The sequence below is a fragment of the Cygnus atratus genome, chromosome 4, assembly GCF_013377495.2.
Source record: "Cygnus atratus isolate AKBS03 ecotype Queensland, Australia chromosome 4, CAtr_DNAZoo_HiC_assembly, whole genome shotgun sequence".
Classification (NCBI taxonomy): domain Eukaryota; kingdom Metazoa; phylum Chordata; class Aves; order Anseriformes; family Anatidae; genus Cygnus; species Cygnus atratus.
Genome location: NC_066365.1, coordinates 25616195 through 25632845, shown reverse-complemented (window position 1 = coordinate 25632845; position 16651 = coordinate 25616195). Strand labels below are relative to the sequence as shown.

General features: G+C 38.1%; 1 protein-coding gene across 1 annotated transcript in view; it reads left to right on the top strand.

Annotated features, from left to right (window-relative positions):
• GALNTL6 (polypeptide N-acetylgalactosaminyltransferase like 6) overlaps positions 1-16651 on the top strand; it is a 455937-nt gene that overhangs the window by 155700 nt on the left and 283586 nt on the right. Inside the window, exon 2 of the mRNA XM_035557893.1 lies at positions 10345-10453. Coding sequence (XP_035413786.1) covers positions 10345-10453 — 109 coding nt within the window. The remainder of the gene's footprint in view (positions 1-10344; positions 10454-16651) is intronic.

The following is a 16651-nucleotide window of genomic DNA, read 5'->3' as shown; positions in this document are numbered from 1 at the left end:
TGTAAACAGGTGAGCCCTATTTGCTGCTCAACAAGACAGTGAAATGTTTTCTTTCTCCATACAAACCACAGATTCCATATGGACATCGCCAAAACCTTCAGTATGCTGCAAATCAATGCTCTTGGAATATGAATTATTTTGTGGCATGGATCAGGAAAGAACTTCAAAAATACTTTTTAAACATATCTATCTGTCAGTCTATTTTTTTTGTAAAATGTTCAGTCAGCTGTGTAAAGTAAAAAGTTACTGTATTTCACCTGTATGAGAGGCTGTTTTGTAGTAAGGTAATTTATCTATAGAGATTAGAATTTAAAGCTCATGAAAGCCCTTATTAAAAAATCTATTACTCTTCTTTTATAACAATTGAAGAATATGCTTGTAGAAGGCTATTAGCTTTTACAAATACTCTGAGAGGCTAAATTAAGTTTTACCTTATACTGTAGTTAAAAAAATACGGAATATGCTCTCCATTGCTGCAGAAACTCAATTTTTGTGACATTTTTTTATTGCTAAAGCATGCAAGATAGCAAGTTTGCCTAAAATAAGTTTCTGCATCTGACCTTTCTATAACAACCATTCTATTACACCAGAATATGCCAAAAATCCATTTCTATTGAAAATATTGGTCAGCTTGGGTTATTTTTAAAAGAAAAGTAATAAATGGTAGCTATTTTTTCTAATATTGCTGGGTCTGCTGGGTCAGAGGTATCAGATTTGCTGGAAGGCTGTTATCAGCTGTACCACAGAGGTTTGAAGAAAGTTACATTCATGAATAAAATGAAATTTTTGAGAAGTACAAGGTGCACCAAAGGGAAAAAATAGAAAATGCTTCTGAAATATTGTTGCATGAGACAACAAAGTTGAAGTTTTCTCATTAAAGACTACCTGACTGTACTTTAATTGCTTGATTCTATACAGTTTCTAAAATGTTTTCAGTACTTTGTGAGTATTAAAGGATAAGAGAGGATGAGCTTTTATTATAGGAAGTTCAAAGGTAAATGATTTTAGATGTATGTTAGCATAAGAAAATGTGGCTATCCATCCCCATTGAATGGATACCTCAAAGTGGGAAACAATTTCGTGCTTAAAACACCTGACACTTGAATTCTACAAAACCACTTTGTGTCTTGAGTTGCTGAAATGGCTAATACAAAACAGCATGATTCTTTCCATAGTGAAAATGTACAGGCGTTATGCTAAACATGAGGAAAATATGCTTATCTGAAAAATTTGTTAGCAATAAGCTATATCTTTATTACTCATCTTTGCAATATTGCAAGCTGCAGATAATCAAAAAATTAAACAGTCCCTAAACTGTAAATAGATCTCTCTCTCCCACCTTCTCTCTCCCCTGTTTTTAAATGACATTTTAAGAGTTAGCAAAATTATTAACAGCCTGATTCTTTGGCATGGACATTGGGCTTTATTTGTTGATTTTTTTTTTCGTTGGTTTGAAGGAGAAGAGAAAGCTTGTTTATATAAAGTACATACTTACAACTTCTTGTAACTGTATGACAGGTTTAAAAATAATTAATATCTATCATATAATTAATTCAGGAGTTATTCACAGTTGTCCTTGACATTGTTCATTGGAAGGGTCTTAATAATCTTTACTTCAAAAACTAAGCAATAGTCATATTGGCAAAAGTCCTGCTGACTATCTTTGAACCCTTTTCATGTTTTGTGAAGTAAAAATAAATTGTGAAAGAGGCACTCATTAAAAGCAAGCAGCATTAAAGTAACTTCAGGTATGATTTTAAAGCTGCTGAAAATTAATAATTAAGTACGGATGTAGACTTTCCTGCAAGGTTACCATGTTGTGCTGGGAAAGCACTCTTTCTTGACTTTGACAAGTGCAAGAAGGAAATGAATTCGTGAATCGGCACGCTATCAACATGTGGTTCAGTTCATTTGGAGCTGTCATAGGAGCTCATGTTATTTTAGTTTGGTTTCTTTTCGCAAAGTTGGAATTGAGACAAGTGAAAATAAAATATTAAGAAAAGATTGGTTTGGGTGTTGTTTTAGCTATTGAGCAAATCTGTCAGCAGCCTAGATCACCAGGCAGAAAGAGGTGGGAGTTGCTTTCTCTGATGAATATTTTTTGTTATCCCATCAGTGCAGATCCTACCTCCTGTCCTGTAGTTATGTAGGAAGCCAGACTTCACTGCTAGACGTTGTAGGTCACAATTCATGGTGTTCGGGTTCAGCAGGTACACAGGAGTCCAAATTCCGATGGAATTCGGTGCTTTTTATCTCCTTCCCACAGAACGAACCATACCCTCATCCTTCTCCTAAAGGGCTGGAGTGTCTGTCTCATGGGGAGAAGCTGAGGGCTGGCTCTGTTTAGCTTTAGGAAGACAAGGGTCAGGGGCATGGTATCAGTAGGTATAAACACCTGGAACTGGGGGAGCCAGACCTTTCTTAGTTGTACCGAGTGAAAGGGCACTGTCTGAAATACAGAAAAATCTGGTTAGACATGCTCTGATGTGCCCAGGAACTTGGTGCTCTTCTGTCCCAGTCAGCTGTATTCTTTGGGGGTTTTGAATACTTTTGCCTGCATTGCCTGAATGATTCTTAGCAGTCAGGAAATACAATTTCAACTTTCTAGTTGCTTCTTTTTTATAATAATAAGAGATGCTGGCATGTAATTTGTTGTTCATATGACAGAATAGATGAAATTGCCCTGATTCTTTTAGTGAGGTGATAAGGAATATTTTAGAAATGTTACATGTTGAAAGAAATGAGAGAAATATATATAGACATATACATGTTGGGCCTACCCTCCTATATATCACAGTGGAAAAGCTTAGAATTTTCCTTGGGGTATCACCTGATGTATTCAACATAGGAGTTCATGAACTATTTTCCTGATAACTTTTAAAATATATTTGTTTAAAATTGTTTCCTGAATGACAGTGCATACCACAAGTTCTTCATAGAGGAATGATGAATGCAAGACCGTATTAGCGCTAAAGAAGCTGTTAGTCTTCTCATCCCAATGTATGTTATTAGGCATCTGCAGTCTTCCACAGTTTGACGTGATAAATCAAAACTCTCCAGTAGGCAAATGCATCCTTACAGAGTTCTCGTACACCCATTGCTCAAGCATCTGTCCACTGGGTCAATAAATAGGAAGTTGCGATGTTTTTAAAACCCATGTTATAGCTTTTTTTTTTTCTGCACATTTGTGACTTCATCAATATAACTGTAGTGCAGCAATAACAACTTTTATACCCATCTATAAAATTTCTCAGTAATGAAATGCTTGGGGAGTTTGGCATTTTCTAAATAACCTTATTAACAACTTCAATTTGGAATTTATGGCATGATGTTACTGGCTTGTCCATGATACTCTAGAACCTAAAAGCACAGAAAGTCTGATGTAAGTGTTTCAGAAATGAAATAACCTTGAGTTATTCCGATGTCGCAGAGTAAATCAAGTGCTGCCCTTTTTTTGATGTGCTGGGCTAATTATTTCAACTAATGTAAATGTCAGCGCAGTGAACACTTATTTGCTGTCGCATAACAAATAAATGGCACGGGAAATCTGAGCATATGAAGAAATTTATCATATCCTCAACTCTATATTGTATCGCTTCAAGTCAAGGATTTAGATGGTGATTTATTTTCATATTTTGGGAAAAAAAAGTTTTAAGTTTACTTAAAAATAAAGTAAAAAATAAAATTAAGTAATTAAAAGGCGCTAATTATGCATGGATCTGTTCTGATTTTTTTCTTCTCATTGAAAGATTCTGAGCATTAGAGCCTTTGCCACCTTCTCTTGTTAGCAAATACTAGTTGTCTACATTTTACTGCACTACTGCATTTTACTGCATTTGCTTCATCCTTAGCATCTTGTAGCCTAATGAGTGTACCCAGCTTGAGGGCAGTCGTTTGCTTGATGTGTGTGTTTGGGTGTGTGCTGTAGAAGGAGGTCCCTCCAGCGAATGTCCCTCCAGTTCTCCCCAGGCATCTCCTGTGTGTCCCCAAAGTGCTGCCCCCACAGGCAGCAGTTTTGGAAGGCGATGGCTGGCCAGCAGCGGTGTGGGACCACCTGGAACCATCCATGAGCATGGCTGGTTGCTCTGTCGGGAAGGGCAGCTGCTGCCCACCACCTGCAGCCCGCCCCAGCACCTGCTGCAGCCATGGTCAGAGATTAAGCATAAAGGCATAGAGATGGGATAGTGTGATGTTTGGATTTATTTTTTTTTTTTTTTTTGCTAGATCAGGCTGCCTTGTAGCAAGCACCTCCTTAGGGGAAATAGCATTTTGGTTTTCATCCTGAATTTCCTCGGCTTGTCACTGCACCAGTGTGGATGCTGCTTGTATGTGGAAGTGGGAGAGCCTTTGACTTCAAATTTTGGGTGATACAGTGCTAACATTTCACTTTAATAGTCTTGTGCTAAAATTTAGCATAAGAAAAAAAGGGAAATCTTCAGGACTAAGTAGTTTTCGTGACTGTTCCACCTATGGGGAAGGAAGTTTCATGAGAATGTCTGTGTTCCTATGCTTGTAATGATAGCAGAACTGAAATTTAGAAAATGGACACCTTGCAATTTTGGAGCTGATTTATAATATACATATGGTGGTATATCCAATGATACCACCACTTTGAAAAACGATCCTTGCCTTTATTCTGATAACTGAATGAATTTCATTGCTCAATGAATTTTTTGTTTTTGTTTGTTGGTTGGTTGTTTTTTTTGTGTGTGTGTTTTTGTTTGTTTTTCTTTTTGTCTAGTTCAATCACAGTAGTTGGTCAGGGCTTAGCATGGTGTTAGGAAGAGGGGAAAAATAGCGAATTGTCTTTTTTACGCAACACTGTTTACAAACACTATACAGAATCTTTTATTTCAAGAATGAAGGTGAATCAGACAGTGGTTGCCTTTATTCTTCTGTTGAAACATCCCTGAAAATGTCTAATGTCAGTGCTTTTATGCCACATTTCTTTCCCATGTGCATCTTTCCTGAGCAGGAACAAGTGCCTATGTTCTATGTAAGATTATTTCCTGAAATTCATTATACAATTGGAAATGGTTATGCTGATCAGCTTTAATGATGTTTTGTTAATGCAGTAGTTGCTTGTATATTGGTGTTCAGCAGAATAACCCTAGAGCTAGTGAGTAAATCCTCAGGCTCAAAGTGAATCTGTAATTATCTCTTGTATTTTTTAGAAAGGTGCATTTCCACTGATATGTCATCTTCCTTTGCCTGAGACCCCTTTAATTGTCTGTCTCCTCAGAGTGAAATTAAAAATAAATGAGTTATTCAATGAAGGCACTTGTTTCTGAGTTTGAGCTTTCAAATGTCACAGCAGAGAAGCTTTTTTCCCTATGAGGAATCTAATCGCAAGATTAGATTAGAATCTGAGCAAGATTTTTTTGATAATTGTGGTATTTTTTGGGCTCATCGTATTCTCTGTAATTGAACCAGATGTTGAATCTTCTCTAGAGGAGAAGGATCTTCTGAGTCTATGTAGTATTTTATCAGTCTTGCATCCCTAAAGGTTTGAGGTTAATGTAAAAATGAAATAGTAAGGCAGATGTTGTATGTAATGTTGCTGTAGGTGGGTAATCCCTCTTGGTCCGAAACACTTAAAAATGTGCAACTCACAGCTGCATACTAGTTGTAACAAATGGTTGGATGATAAATTGTTGTAGGATTTTTTTGACATCCAGTTACAATCCAGCTCTTTGTATGCAGAGTGACTTTCACTATTTTAATAGTGTTGCAATGATAAAAAACAGTTCTTAAATTCAAGAGGCTACGGGCTGTAGAGACAGATTGCACTATTTTTGAGTAACTTACAGAAATGTTTTGGAGGGGAAAACCCTGAACATGTTTCAGCTTGTCTTCTCTGCTGGTTTCTCATTTCCATATAATAATGTATCACTAAAGAATATGTGTAACTAAAACTTTGTCTGGTTAAGAATTGTTTCACAAGCCAGTAAGCAGTTAGTCACTAAATCCAAGAAGGCAGTAGTGATATTTAATATGACTAAGTTGAGTGCTTTTTGCTTTTGAGCACTACTGTGAATCTGTGGCCTGATTTTTTGAGGCGAAGGAATTTCAGCTGATTTCATTTGGTATATTCACAAAAGAGAAAAGTATTTTAAATATGTAGGAATCCAGTTTGCATTGGTCAGACCTTGAACTTAACCATGGCTGTCTATCTGAAAGGACACCTAAAACAAAAGCCGATCAGGAGGGCCATGGGAAATCTGGTTGTGTAGGAGCACCTTCAAGCCTCATGACTCAGGTAGGCACTCCGACTGCATTGCTTCTGTGTTAGGGTGAAGTGCTTGTGGGTGCCTGGTCCTCTTTTCTTATACTCTGGTTTCCACTGGAAAGAAGCCCTGCTGCATATTTGGGGAGGAACCATAAAGTTCTCCAGTCTTACCACGCCTTAGTGCCTCAAGCATACCAAAGAGTATTCTTGCCTTTCAGTGTACACGCAGTTACAGAAGTGTAGACTAAAATTTTACACCAGTGTTGCCGTTTTGTTGCTGTTTAGCTGTATGAGAAGTGGGAACATGCAAATACCCAATATGTGTTCTCCAGCATACCTTGTCTCCCATGATCTGTTGCTCTAATCCCAAATTTATGCTGGAGGTGTTTGATAGCATGAATTTTTAATCATCGGTCTGGCTGCATTAATCCTAAAGAAAGGCAACAAAAGGTATTGCTCATTTTAGCATTTATATTTATGCTGGGTGGCCAATGTTACTTCAGTTTAGCCTATCAGTTTATGGTAGAATATGTGTTCAGTGAAATTTCAGATAATCAGGGTCTGATAACACATCTGTAGTGGGTTTATGTGGCAAGGTTTTGGTAGCTGGGGGCTATAGGGGTGGTTTCTGTGAGAAGAATCTAGAAGCTGCCCCATGTTAGATAAGGGCCCCGCTGCTGGCCGGAGCCGAGCCAATAAGTGATGTTGTTTTGTGCCTCTGTGAGAGCATATTTAAGACAGGGAAACAAACAAAACAGACAACCAAACCAAAAACAAACAAACAAAAAAACGCTGCCACACAGCATCTGGGAGAGAGAGAGGAATGAGAAACAGTCTTGCAGGTGCCAAGGTCAGTGAAGAAGGAGGGGGAGAGGTGCTCCAGGCTCCAGAGCAGAAGTCCCCTGCGGCCTGTGGTGAGGACCATGGTGAAGCAGGCTGTCCCCCTGCAGCCCATGGAGTACCGCGGTGGAGCAGGGTTCCACGCTGCAGCCCGTGGAGGAGCCCCCGGTGGAGCAGGTGGATGTGGCCTGGAGGAGGCTGCGGCCCATGGAGAGCCCCTGCAGGAGCAGGCCCCGGGCCGGAGCTGCAGCCCGTGGAGGGGAGCCCACGAAGGAGCAGGGGGTCTGGGGGGAGCTGCCGCCCACCTGTGGGGGACCCGTGCTGGAGCAGTTTGCTCCTGAGGGATGGACCCCGTGGTACGGAGCCATGTGGGAGCAGTTCTTGAAGAGCTGCTGCCTGTGGGCAGCCCCCGCAGGATCAGTTTGGGAAGGACGGCATCCCATGGGAGGGACCCCACGTGGAGCAGGGGCAGACAGTGACCGTGAAGGAGTGGCAGAGATGAAGCAATAGGGACTGACCGCAGCCCCCATTCCCCTGCACTGCTCAAGGGGAGGAGGTGGAAGAGGGCGGAGGGGGGGAAGGCGTTTTTGGTTTCTTTCCTTTGTTTCTCACTTCTCTAACTTGTTAGTAATAGGTAATAAATCTTACTATCTCCTTATGCTGAGTCTGTTTTGCCCATCACGGTAATTATTGAGCGATCTCCCCGTCCTTATCTCAACCCTTGAGCCCTTTTCATCGTATTTCTCCTCGTTCCTCTTTGAGGAGGGGGAGTGAGAGAGCAGTTCTGGTGGAACTTGGCTGCCTACCTGAGTAAAACCACCACAACATCCTATATTATGAAGTGACTTCATATTCAGCTACTCAGAACTCATCTTGAGATTGACCATGGAATGTGCTGCAGTTCTGTCTTTTGTGTATTTGCAAGCAGCAACATTATCAAGGAATCATGGCCTAGCCATTACAGGAGGCAGTTAGTTCATGTATAACAAAACACAAGTTTGATACTTACGACATACTTATGATGTATCTAACACTGTACTTTGGGGTTTGTTTGTTACCTGTTTCTTCCTAGGGCAGTGTAGCTTTTCAAACATTTGAGCCACAGCAAGACTTCAGTTTGCTATTTCATAGTATTTGGATTTATATTTATCCTTTTGCTAGATTAATTTTAATGAATTTATTTACTTAAGTATATTGTGTTTGCAAGAGGGCCCTGTAGTACATTAGACTTGTAAATGTTATCAGGTAAAGTAACTACAAGTAATTAATATTTTTTTGAGAGTATTGCATTAAAATGCAAATAGGCAACAGGAAACCAGCTGCTAACTGTACTACTCAGCTTCCTTTCAGTGCTGCAAGTTTGCTATTTAAATCACTGTTTTTAGGGAAAGGGACCAGCACAGGAATAAATTGTCACAAAAGTGAAGTTTATCGTGCTTTTGATAGTTCTTATAGTCTTGAATTCTTACAACCAAGAGATTCACACTGGCTGTACCCATGTTGAGAAGAGGCAGAAGTTTAGTTGAAGTCAATCTGTCTGTGCCTCACTTTTAAGAGAGCCAGTTAATATGCTTTGAAGTGGCTAATTTAGGAAGCTGGGCTCAAGAATCATGTATAACTCTGTTCTACCTTGTGTTTCTGACTTTAAGAAACAAGCTGCTTAATATTACCATTTGAACGTTATCATTATTTGTACACAAGAATTATTGAAATTAATGAGTTCATTTTGAGGCCATGAAAGGTTGGATGAAATAGTTTTATCAGAATATCATTAGTTCTTCAATTCTTACAGGTATGAACCTCTGATGTATGTTAAGACATGAAAAGAAAAATGTTTTCTTGGAATACGTCTGCAAAAGTTGCAATAGAGGAGTGAACCCAGGCTGGATTTTGTTTCAGTAATATGAAATGTAGGTTACCCACCTTCGATATTAAAATTAAAAAAGTAGGTCATGTTAACAGAATAAGATTGTTGTTTCTCAATAACTCATTTGTTTGGTTCACATGCTTCATACATGAAGAAGCATCATACATTCAGAGCATCACTCTTACATGTGCCTGAGATTTTTGTTGAGATTTCAAAATATTTCTCAGAAGAAGACTGATCAAATGTTGTTTCCCCAGAATTGCTTTGCAAGTGTGTTTTCACACATCCTTTGAACATGCTTAACAGCATTTGTAATATGCATTATACATATGCCCTTCATTCTTAACAGTGTGCCGGTTCAAACCTAGGATTAACAGAATAAGATTTTCTCTGTTACTCGTAAGCAGCAACAAATCGCTTCTTCTCTTTCTTCAGCACAGATATGGTAAATCATCTTGTTTGCTTATCAGAATTTGCTACACTTTTTTAAACCACATTTTTCGTAAATTAAGTGTTTAGAAAATGGCTAATGTTACTTGAAACCTTCTGCAGCCTTGTGATACTTCTTACAGATCTAAATTTTGTTTACTTCTAAAGTACTTCTAATGGTACTTTTTTATTTTTGTTAAAATACCAGCATTTGGCAGAAAGAATGAGGAAAAAAAAAGTTTTCAAAGCTCTGGAAAGTTAATTTGTAAGCTCTTCTTAGCTTTACCTGGGAAATTGGAGTCTGGAAAGCAAAAGCTGCATGTTGCATGCATGCTTCTTTTTTGGTTTGCTAGTTGTGTTTGTGTTTTTTTTTTTTTTTTTGGGGGGGGGGGGGGGGGTTGTTGTTTTTTTGTCTCTTACCACACATACAGATCTACTGATTTGAAAGTGCCTTGGGGGTCTCTACACTCTGCCTCTCTAAGGCAGTGGGCCTGGCCTTATATGAATAGCAATAACTCATCATTGGCTATTCCAGGAAACTCCAAAGCTAAAGGGGAATGTTGGGAGGTGCTGAGTAGCTATAACTCCAATCTTGTAGAAATGAGAATTTAACCCTCAAAAAATTGAGGTACTTCCTGAGTTGAAGAATGAGGTGTTTTTGACAGCCTGCTGTTTTAGTGGTCCATTTAATGTCCGTAAACTTCTTGTGTAATAGCTATAGCAAGATGCTAATAGAAATATTACAGATGTGTTTGACATACTTAAATTAATAATTTAGTTAACATCTAAATACATAGTTTTCTCACAGTATTTAGAATAGTAGCTTCATTTTCCACAGTCAAGGCTCAATGTTTGCACTGGACAGACTGAATGTTTTGCTCACTAATGCCATATTATATATGTTGTTCTCTAATAATGCAAACAATACATGTATGTGCATATTTATTTGTGTTTTTTTGTTTATTTGCTATTTTTGCAGACAGTTCCTTTGGGGCTGGGAGATGGACAGCTGTTCACCTGGACTGATGGCTTGAAAAGGAAGGACTGGCATGATTATGAAAGTATTCAAAAAGATGCCATGCGTTCAGGTATACTTAAGTTCAGAGCAAATTTAAGTGGTTTATTCATTTTTTTTCATATGATTCTTCTTTCTCTAAATTCAGCTAAAAAGAATCATAACAGTCTGTATTTGCAGCATGTCACAAGGATTGATAATGTTCTGAACTGAGGGGTCAGAACAAACAAACATCCTATCTCTGAAAACAGCTAAGTGAAAACAAAAATGTGTTGAATGCTACTAGCTATATAATGATTGCATTTAGGAAATGGGCTAAAATATTAACAGAATATTTTTCATGTTGAAATCAGTTGTGATACTATAAAAAGAGTAGCAAAAGTGTTGGTTTCCAAACAAAGGGACGTATGTAACAACTGCAGCTGAGTTGTCTTTAAATCAGTGGAAAAATTCTGAGCCCAGTACCTATAACTGTCAAGAATATCCAGGGTTATGTTAGGAACAAATTTTGACCCTATTACCATTGTTGAACTCCAATCTTTTAGTCGTACTTAGGCTAAAGCTACTTCATTCTGACAGTCTAAAATGATGTGAAAATGGAAGCAAATTGTATTTGCAGATGCACTGAAGGACACTTGGTTACATTGAGTAATATAATTTTAATGTACCTTTATGTACTGTGGGCCCTATGTGCAAACAAAGGTTTGTGTTCCTCATTCTGTCTTAGGAGCATGTTCAGAGTTGAATCTTTCTTTTGTAATATAATTTACAGCTATTCAGAATAAGATGAATTAAATTAAAAGGAAAGGAAGGGAAACAGCAGTTAAATTGCACCTTAATCAGTGTCTGAAAGTCATTTTACAAAGGCCAATCTACTATTATAAAATGAATCATGCTGTCTTGATCCAACTGTCAGAAGACAGCCAACACCTCCCCCCAAATACTGAATCCAGTTGACAGAGTCGTAGTATTTGGTAAGTACTTCATTTTGGGAGGTCTTGAGCCACTAAAATATTTCAAGTGCAGATTAATTTTATAAACTGTTTTTTCCTTTCTCTTTTGAATATTTTTGATCACTAACTAAAAAAATGATCCTTCCCTTCTACGTGTTCTTAGGAGGAAACAATGTGGGGGAAGGGATGAAGATATTTTAGGCATTTTAGGATTTGTCAGATCAGTGTTAATTTTGTTACAAATTACATACAGGATTAGCGCTTATTCCAACTGTATGTAGAATGACAAGTATCTAAGAGAATGCACAAACTAGAAGCAGCATATATGTAGAAACTTGCAGAGATGTAGGGAATGTCGCATGTTTGGACTGTGGACCTTTTTGAGAGTAGTGCACTGACATTTTGGCAATGGACTTTTGATTCTTGAATATTTAACGTGAACCCATGTGTTTTGGAAAATAAATGAAAATACTGATGATTATCTGATGGATAGCTGTAGCATTACCTTTGTAATGCAAGCTATTGCATGGAGTTGACTAAGAAATTAGCAGAACATGTTATGTGGCATTGTCCTACTTGGGCATTCTACTGCGGTTATAATTTCACAAGTGTGTGGGTATTTTACCAGTAAACTTATTTCCTTGAGGAAAATAATGTATTAAATTCTTCTGACTTAGGTTTTTATTGGTTTCCTGAGTGTTTGCTGAGTTTGAACATCTTAAAAATCTTTTTTAAAAATTGTGTCATTATTCATTACATTAAACTAACTTTTAATGTTTTGTTGTTGAAATCACAATCTAGTAATGCAACTGCCAAGGTAGAGTACAGAAGTATCTCTGTGCACTCTTTTAGGACATTCTATAGAATTTCTGTCCATACTAGCAAACCAAAATTTTGAAATCAACTTTCAGTTAAAAATTACTTAGAGAATAAGCTCTACAATCTGAAGGCATGAAAATAACACCAGTGGAAGGTCTTCTCAGGTGATGTCGGAAAAGGCAGTCAGTGGCTATTACACAGAAATGAGGAAAATAGTGAAGTCTTCTTAGAATCCAGTTTATCTGTAAATCTTAGTTTCGTGTGTACTGGGAATGGGCATTTCATAAACATAATTACAGAGAGGTGCTAACTTGGCTGCTTGTTCTCTTGCAAGACCAAAAGTTTTTATCCTCATTTATTCCACAAAATCAAAACTGATGTTCCCAAGTTTGATAGGTGTGCCTTGAAAGGTAATCATTTAATTGTTTTAAAGCTAAAGAGTAAAGTCACAGAATCACAGAATTGTAGGGGTTGGAAGGGACCTCAAGAGATCACTGGGTCCAATTCCCCTGCCAAAGCAGGTTCCCTAGAGCAGGTTGCCCAGGTAGGCGTCCAGACTTGAATATCTCCAGAGAAGGAGACTCAACAACCTCCCTGGGCAGCCTGTTCCAGTGCTCCATTACCACAAGTCATTTGCAAGAAATGCAGAAAGATTGTACTATGTCTGTTTATTTCAAGTGTTCTAGCTCGTCTTTTTTGTCTCTAAAATTAGAAATAATCTAGCATCTAAATACTGAAGTGAGTTCATGTTACTTTTGGATTTGTGGGGCTTTGTTGGCACCCCTGACATTCAAATGTGTTTTTATGCTGCTTTTACCAGTAGTTCACATTCTTTTAGCATCATGGCTGTACCTGAGAAGGATGTTGAGACTGGAGTGAATAATGGAGTGGCAAGGCTCTACATGTATAAGCTCCTGATACAGCAAAAACAAAATTAATATTCAAAGGCTCTTGCAGATAGAAAGGCTTCAATAACTTGTACTATTTTTTCAACTTCACTTACACAGAAATTGCTCATGCTATAGATCATTCCAAGATCAGTTTCTTTCAGCTGGGAATATTTGGTGAAGCCCCTTCTGAGGGGGAAACATGCTTGTGTGCTTCCCACCTGACAACAAAGAGCATTACAGATGCCATCGCACTGTATCTGCTTTTTACTGCCACTGTTCTGCCACTGAGGAGGTGAATCTGGTGTCCACATGTGCTCCATATAGTTTTTATTCAACATTCTTTGATAGTTTAGAGATAGTTACAAGATCTTCATTGTAGGGATATGTTGCTTTTACATTTGAGAAGAGCCACCTCCAGATTCGGCAGATGGCTGCCTCTCTTCCGATCTCTTTGTCACTCCTGTGGTCCCTAGCAAGTGATCCCACCAGCTGGGCTTCCTGGCCATCTATTTCCAGACCAGTGGCCACACAATCCTAGCCTCAGACCACAACTCAGTGAGAGTTGTGTATAATGGCTAAAAGTTTAGTCTAGCACACTGATCAAGTCTGTGGTTATCTTGAACCCCTCAAGCCCCATCTTAGGTGTCGCAAAGGACTTTTTTGGGGTAACCCCAGTAGGAACCTAATCACCACACAACTGTTCTCCCACTCCTTTCCCCTCATCAGGATGGGGGAGTGTAAAGAAAAGAAAAAAGCAAGAAATCTCATGGGTCAATATACAGTTTAATAAACAAAGGAAAGAGGAATAAAGAAGAAAAAAAGGAGACCAGTGGTGCAAAGGTAATTGCTTACCGCCTCCCACAAACAGACTGATGCCCAGCTGATCTCCAAGCAATTGCTACTGTCTCCCAAGCTGCTCTCCCCTCCATTTTATTGCTGAGAGTGATGTTATATGGCATGAAACATCCCTTTGGTCAGTTATGGGTTGTGTCTCCTCCCAGCTTCTTGCCTATCCCAAACCTACTTGTTGGGGCAACAGAGTTGGAAAAAGAAAAAGTGTTGAGGATGTGCAAGCACATAGTCAAAACGTCAAAACATAGGCTGCTGCGAAGAAAGTTAACTGCATTCCAGCCAGACCCAATACACGTCAAAATCCTTAGAGAAATCTTTGATATAGCTGAAAGAGAGCTGAGCTCTCCACACTCTTTGTCCAGACACTCCATAAATGATCCTGCTTTTCCAGCTCTATTGGAATAATTGAATGTTACTGAAACCAGGTTGTATGGCCTATAATTAAGGCAACAGTCTGGAAGTCTATAAATTTAAGTTTAATTTCCAGTTTTCTCACAGGTATTTCATTTTCTCAGTGACTCAATTTCTTGTCTTGAAAAAAGATAATGCTTTCTAACTCTATTGTTATTGTTTTTTACCAGTGGCAAAAATCCAAAGAAGTCTTTGGAGACATAACTCCTTAAAAATTAATTTGTTTGCTAGCCATATTTTTTCTGTACCCTAGTAAAAGTCTGTAAATGAACTTGTGATGTGGGACTGCACTGCTATCTGTTTTGCACATCACAAAAGGTCTAGTAGAATACTCACAGGTTTCTCTGAGATACGGCCGTGATCTTACTGATACTGTTGCACAGATTCACAAAATGGCAATCGGCTCCTACACCTATGGCCAGCTATATTATGTAGTATAGAATATGTACTGTACAGCCGGCATTGAAAGGAAATTGTTGTCCAGTCTGCTTAGATTTTGCTGTCTGACTTCAAACCATATGTCCTTTTGATTTACAAAAGAAAAAGAGGAAAAAAAAAAAGCATTTCCCCAATTTAAATGGATATGCAGATGAGTTAAAAATTCCCCACTAACAACACTCCAGATAAAGTTGGCATGTGAGTGATTCCTTCATCTCTAGAAATGATGATGCAATACTGGCACAAATGGTCACAGTTTAATAAATGATTTCTTGATAGTCAAATGCGAGGTCAGTGAAACAGATAATTCAGGCCATCCCAGATTGGTCATTTTCTTGCAAAGAAGAAATGAGTTGTGGATCTGCAGGTCACTTGGTATGTATTATTTGCCATGAATGAAGAGCCTGAAGTCCTAGATAGATATGAAAAGAAACTAATTTACGTGATACTGGTGAAAATACTAGTGATTCTGTCAGTATAGATGGAATGCCCAACCTTCTTTAGATAAATTTTATATGAATCATTGCTGAACTATAAATGGATTTTTGTTGAAAAAAGAACGTTATGTTGAAATCATCATGATACCTAGTTTCGATGCTTTCCAAACATGGCATCTCAATTTATTATTTCAAAATAAAATAAGAATTTGGAACTTGATTATTTTAAATGTATGTATAAAATAGCTAACCAATGTCTCTTCCCTCTGTTATTGAAAAAAAAGTATGTACCTGGATACACTGCTAGAATAGAATAGAATCGTTCAGTTGGAAGGGACCTTCAAAGATCATCTACTCCAGCTGCCTTCAGTACTAACCAGAACTTAAAGCATGTTATTGAGGGTATTATCCAAACATCTCTTGAGCACAGACAAGCATGGGGCATCAACTTCTTCTCTAGGAAGCCTGTCCCAGTGTTTGACCACCCTCACGGTACAGATTTTTTTTTTCTGATGCTCAGTCTGAACCTCCCCCCGTGCAGCTTTGTGCTGTTCCCCCGCGTCCTGTCATCGGTTCCCAGGGAGAGGAGACCGGCACCTCCTCCTCTGCTTTCCTTCCTCAGGAAGTTGTACGGAGCAATGAGGTTGCCTCTCAGCCTCCTTTTCTCCAAACCAGGCTACCCAAACGTCCTCAGCATTGACTCATAGGGTATGACTTCTGTCCTTTTTCATACTTTTCTCAGATACTTTGATATTGTTGATCAATTCTATTAGTGAAATTACAGCCTTTGATATAGCCAAATTTTTCATCCTATATTGTAGACATTAAGATTTCTAATTCTGTCTGGAATCTTCATTATTCTTTGACCACTATGATTTTCTGTAGAATGCTTTTATCAGGTTAATTGTATATTTTGTGTATGCTATCATGTTTAGCCTTGCTTTTTTATTATGAGTTAGAAAAAGCACTGGAACTACTTCTCTATTAGGAATTATTTTGTTTTACTTGCAGCTTCTTTCTCTTAACCTAGTTTTTAATGATGTTTCAATATTTTCAATATCTCTGAGTGGAAATAAAACTTCCAAGGGAGGTCTAATAACTTTTTTTGGTTAATTTTGATATGTGAATGCAAGAAATCAATAGAGAGAATGTAGTGGAAGGTTGCAGAAGCAGCTAATTGCTATACTGTTAGTAGAAAAGGGAAGATAGCCAATTAGTTCCAGTTATCCAAGTCCTGATTTACTCAAAGGCAGAAGGGAATGTTTAATGACTTTTATTAAATATACTGCTCATCAGTACAGAATAGACATAGTGAAATCAAAGATATTTTATTCAGTCATCCCAATCACTTCCATTTTTCTCTGAATATTATTCTTTCATTACTTCAAAACTAGTGATTGAAATATAGAAAAAGGAATCTGAAAGTTTACCTTTAAAAAGAAAAATCTTGATGTGATTGTTATAGATACTT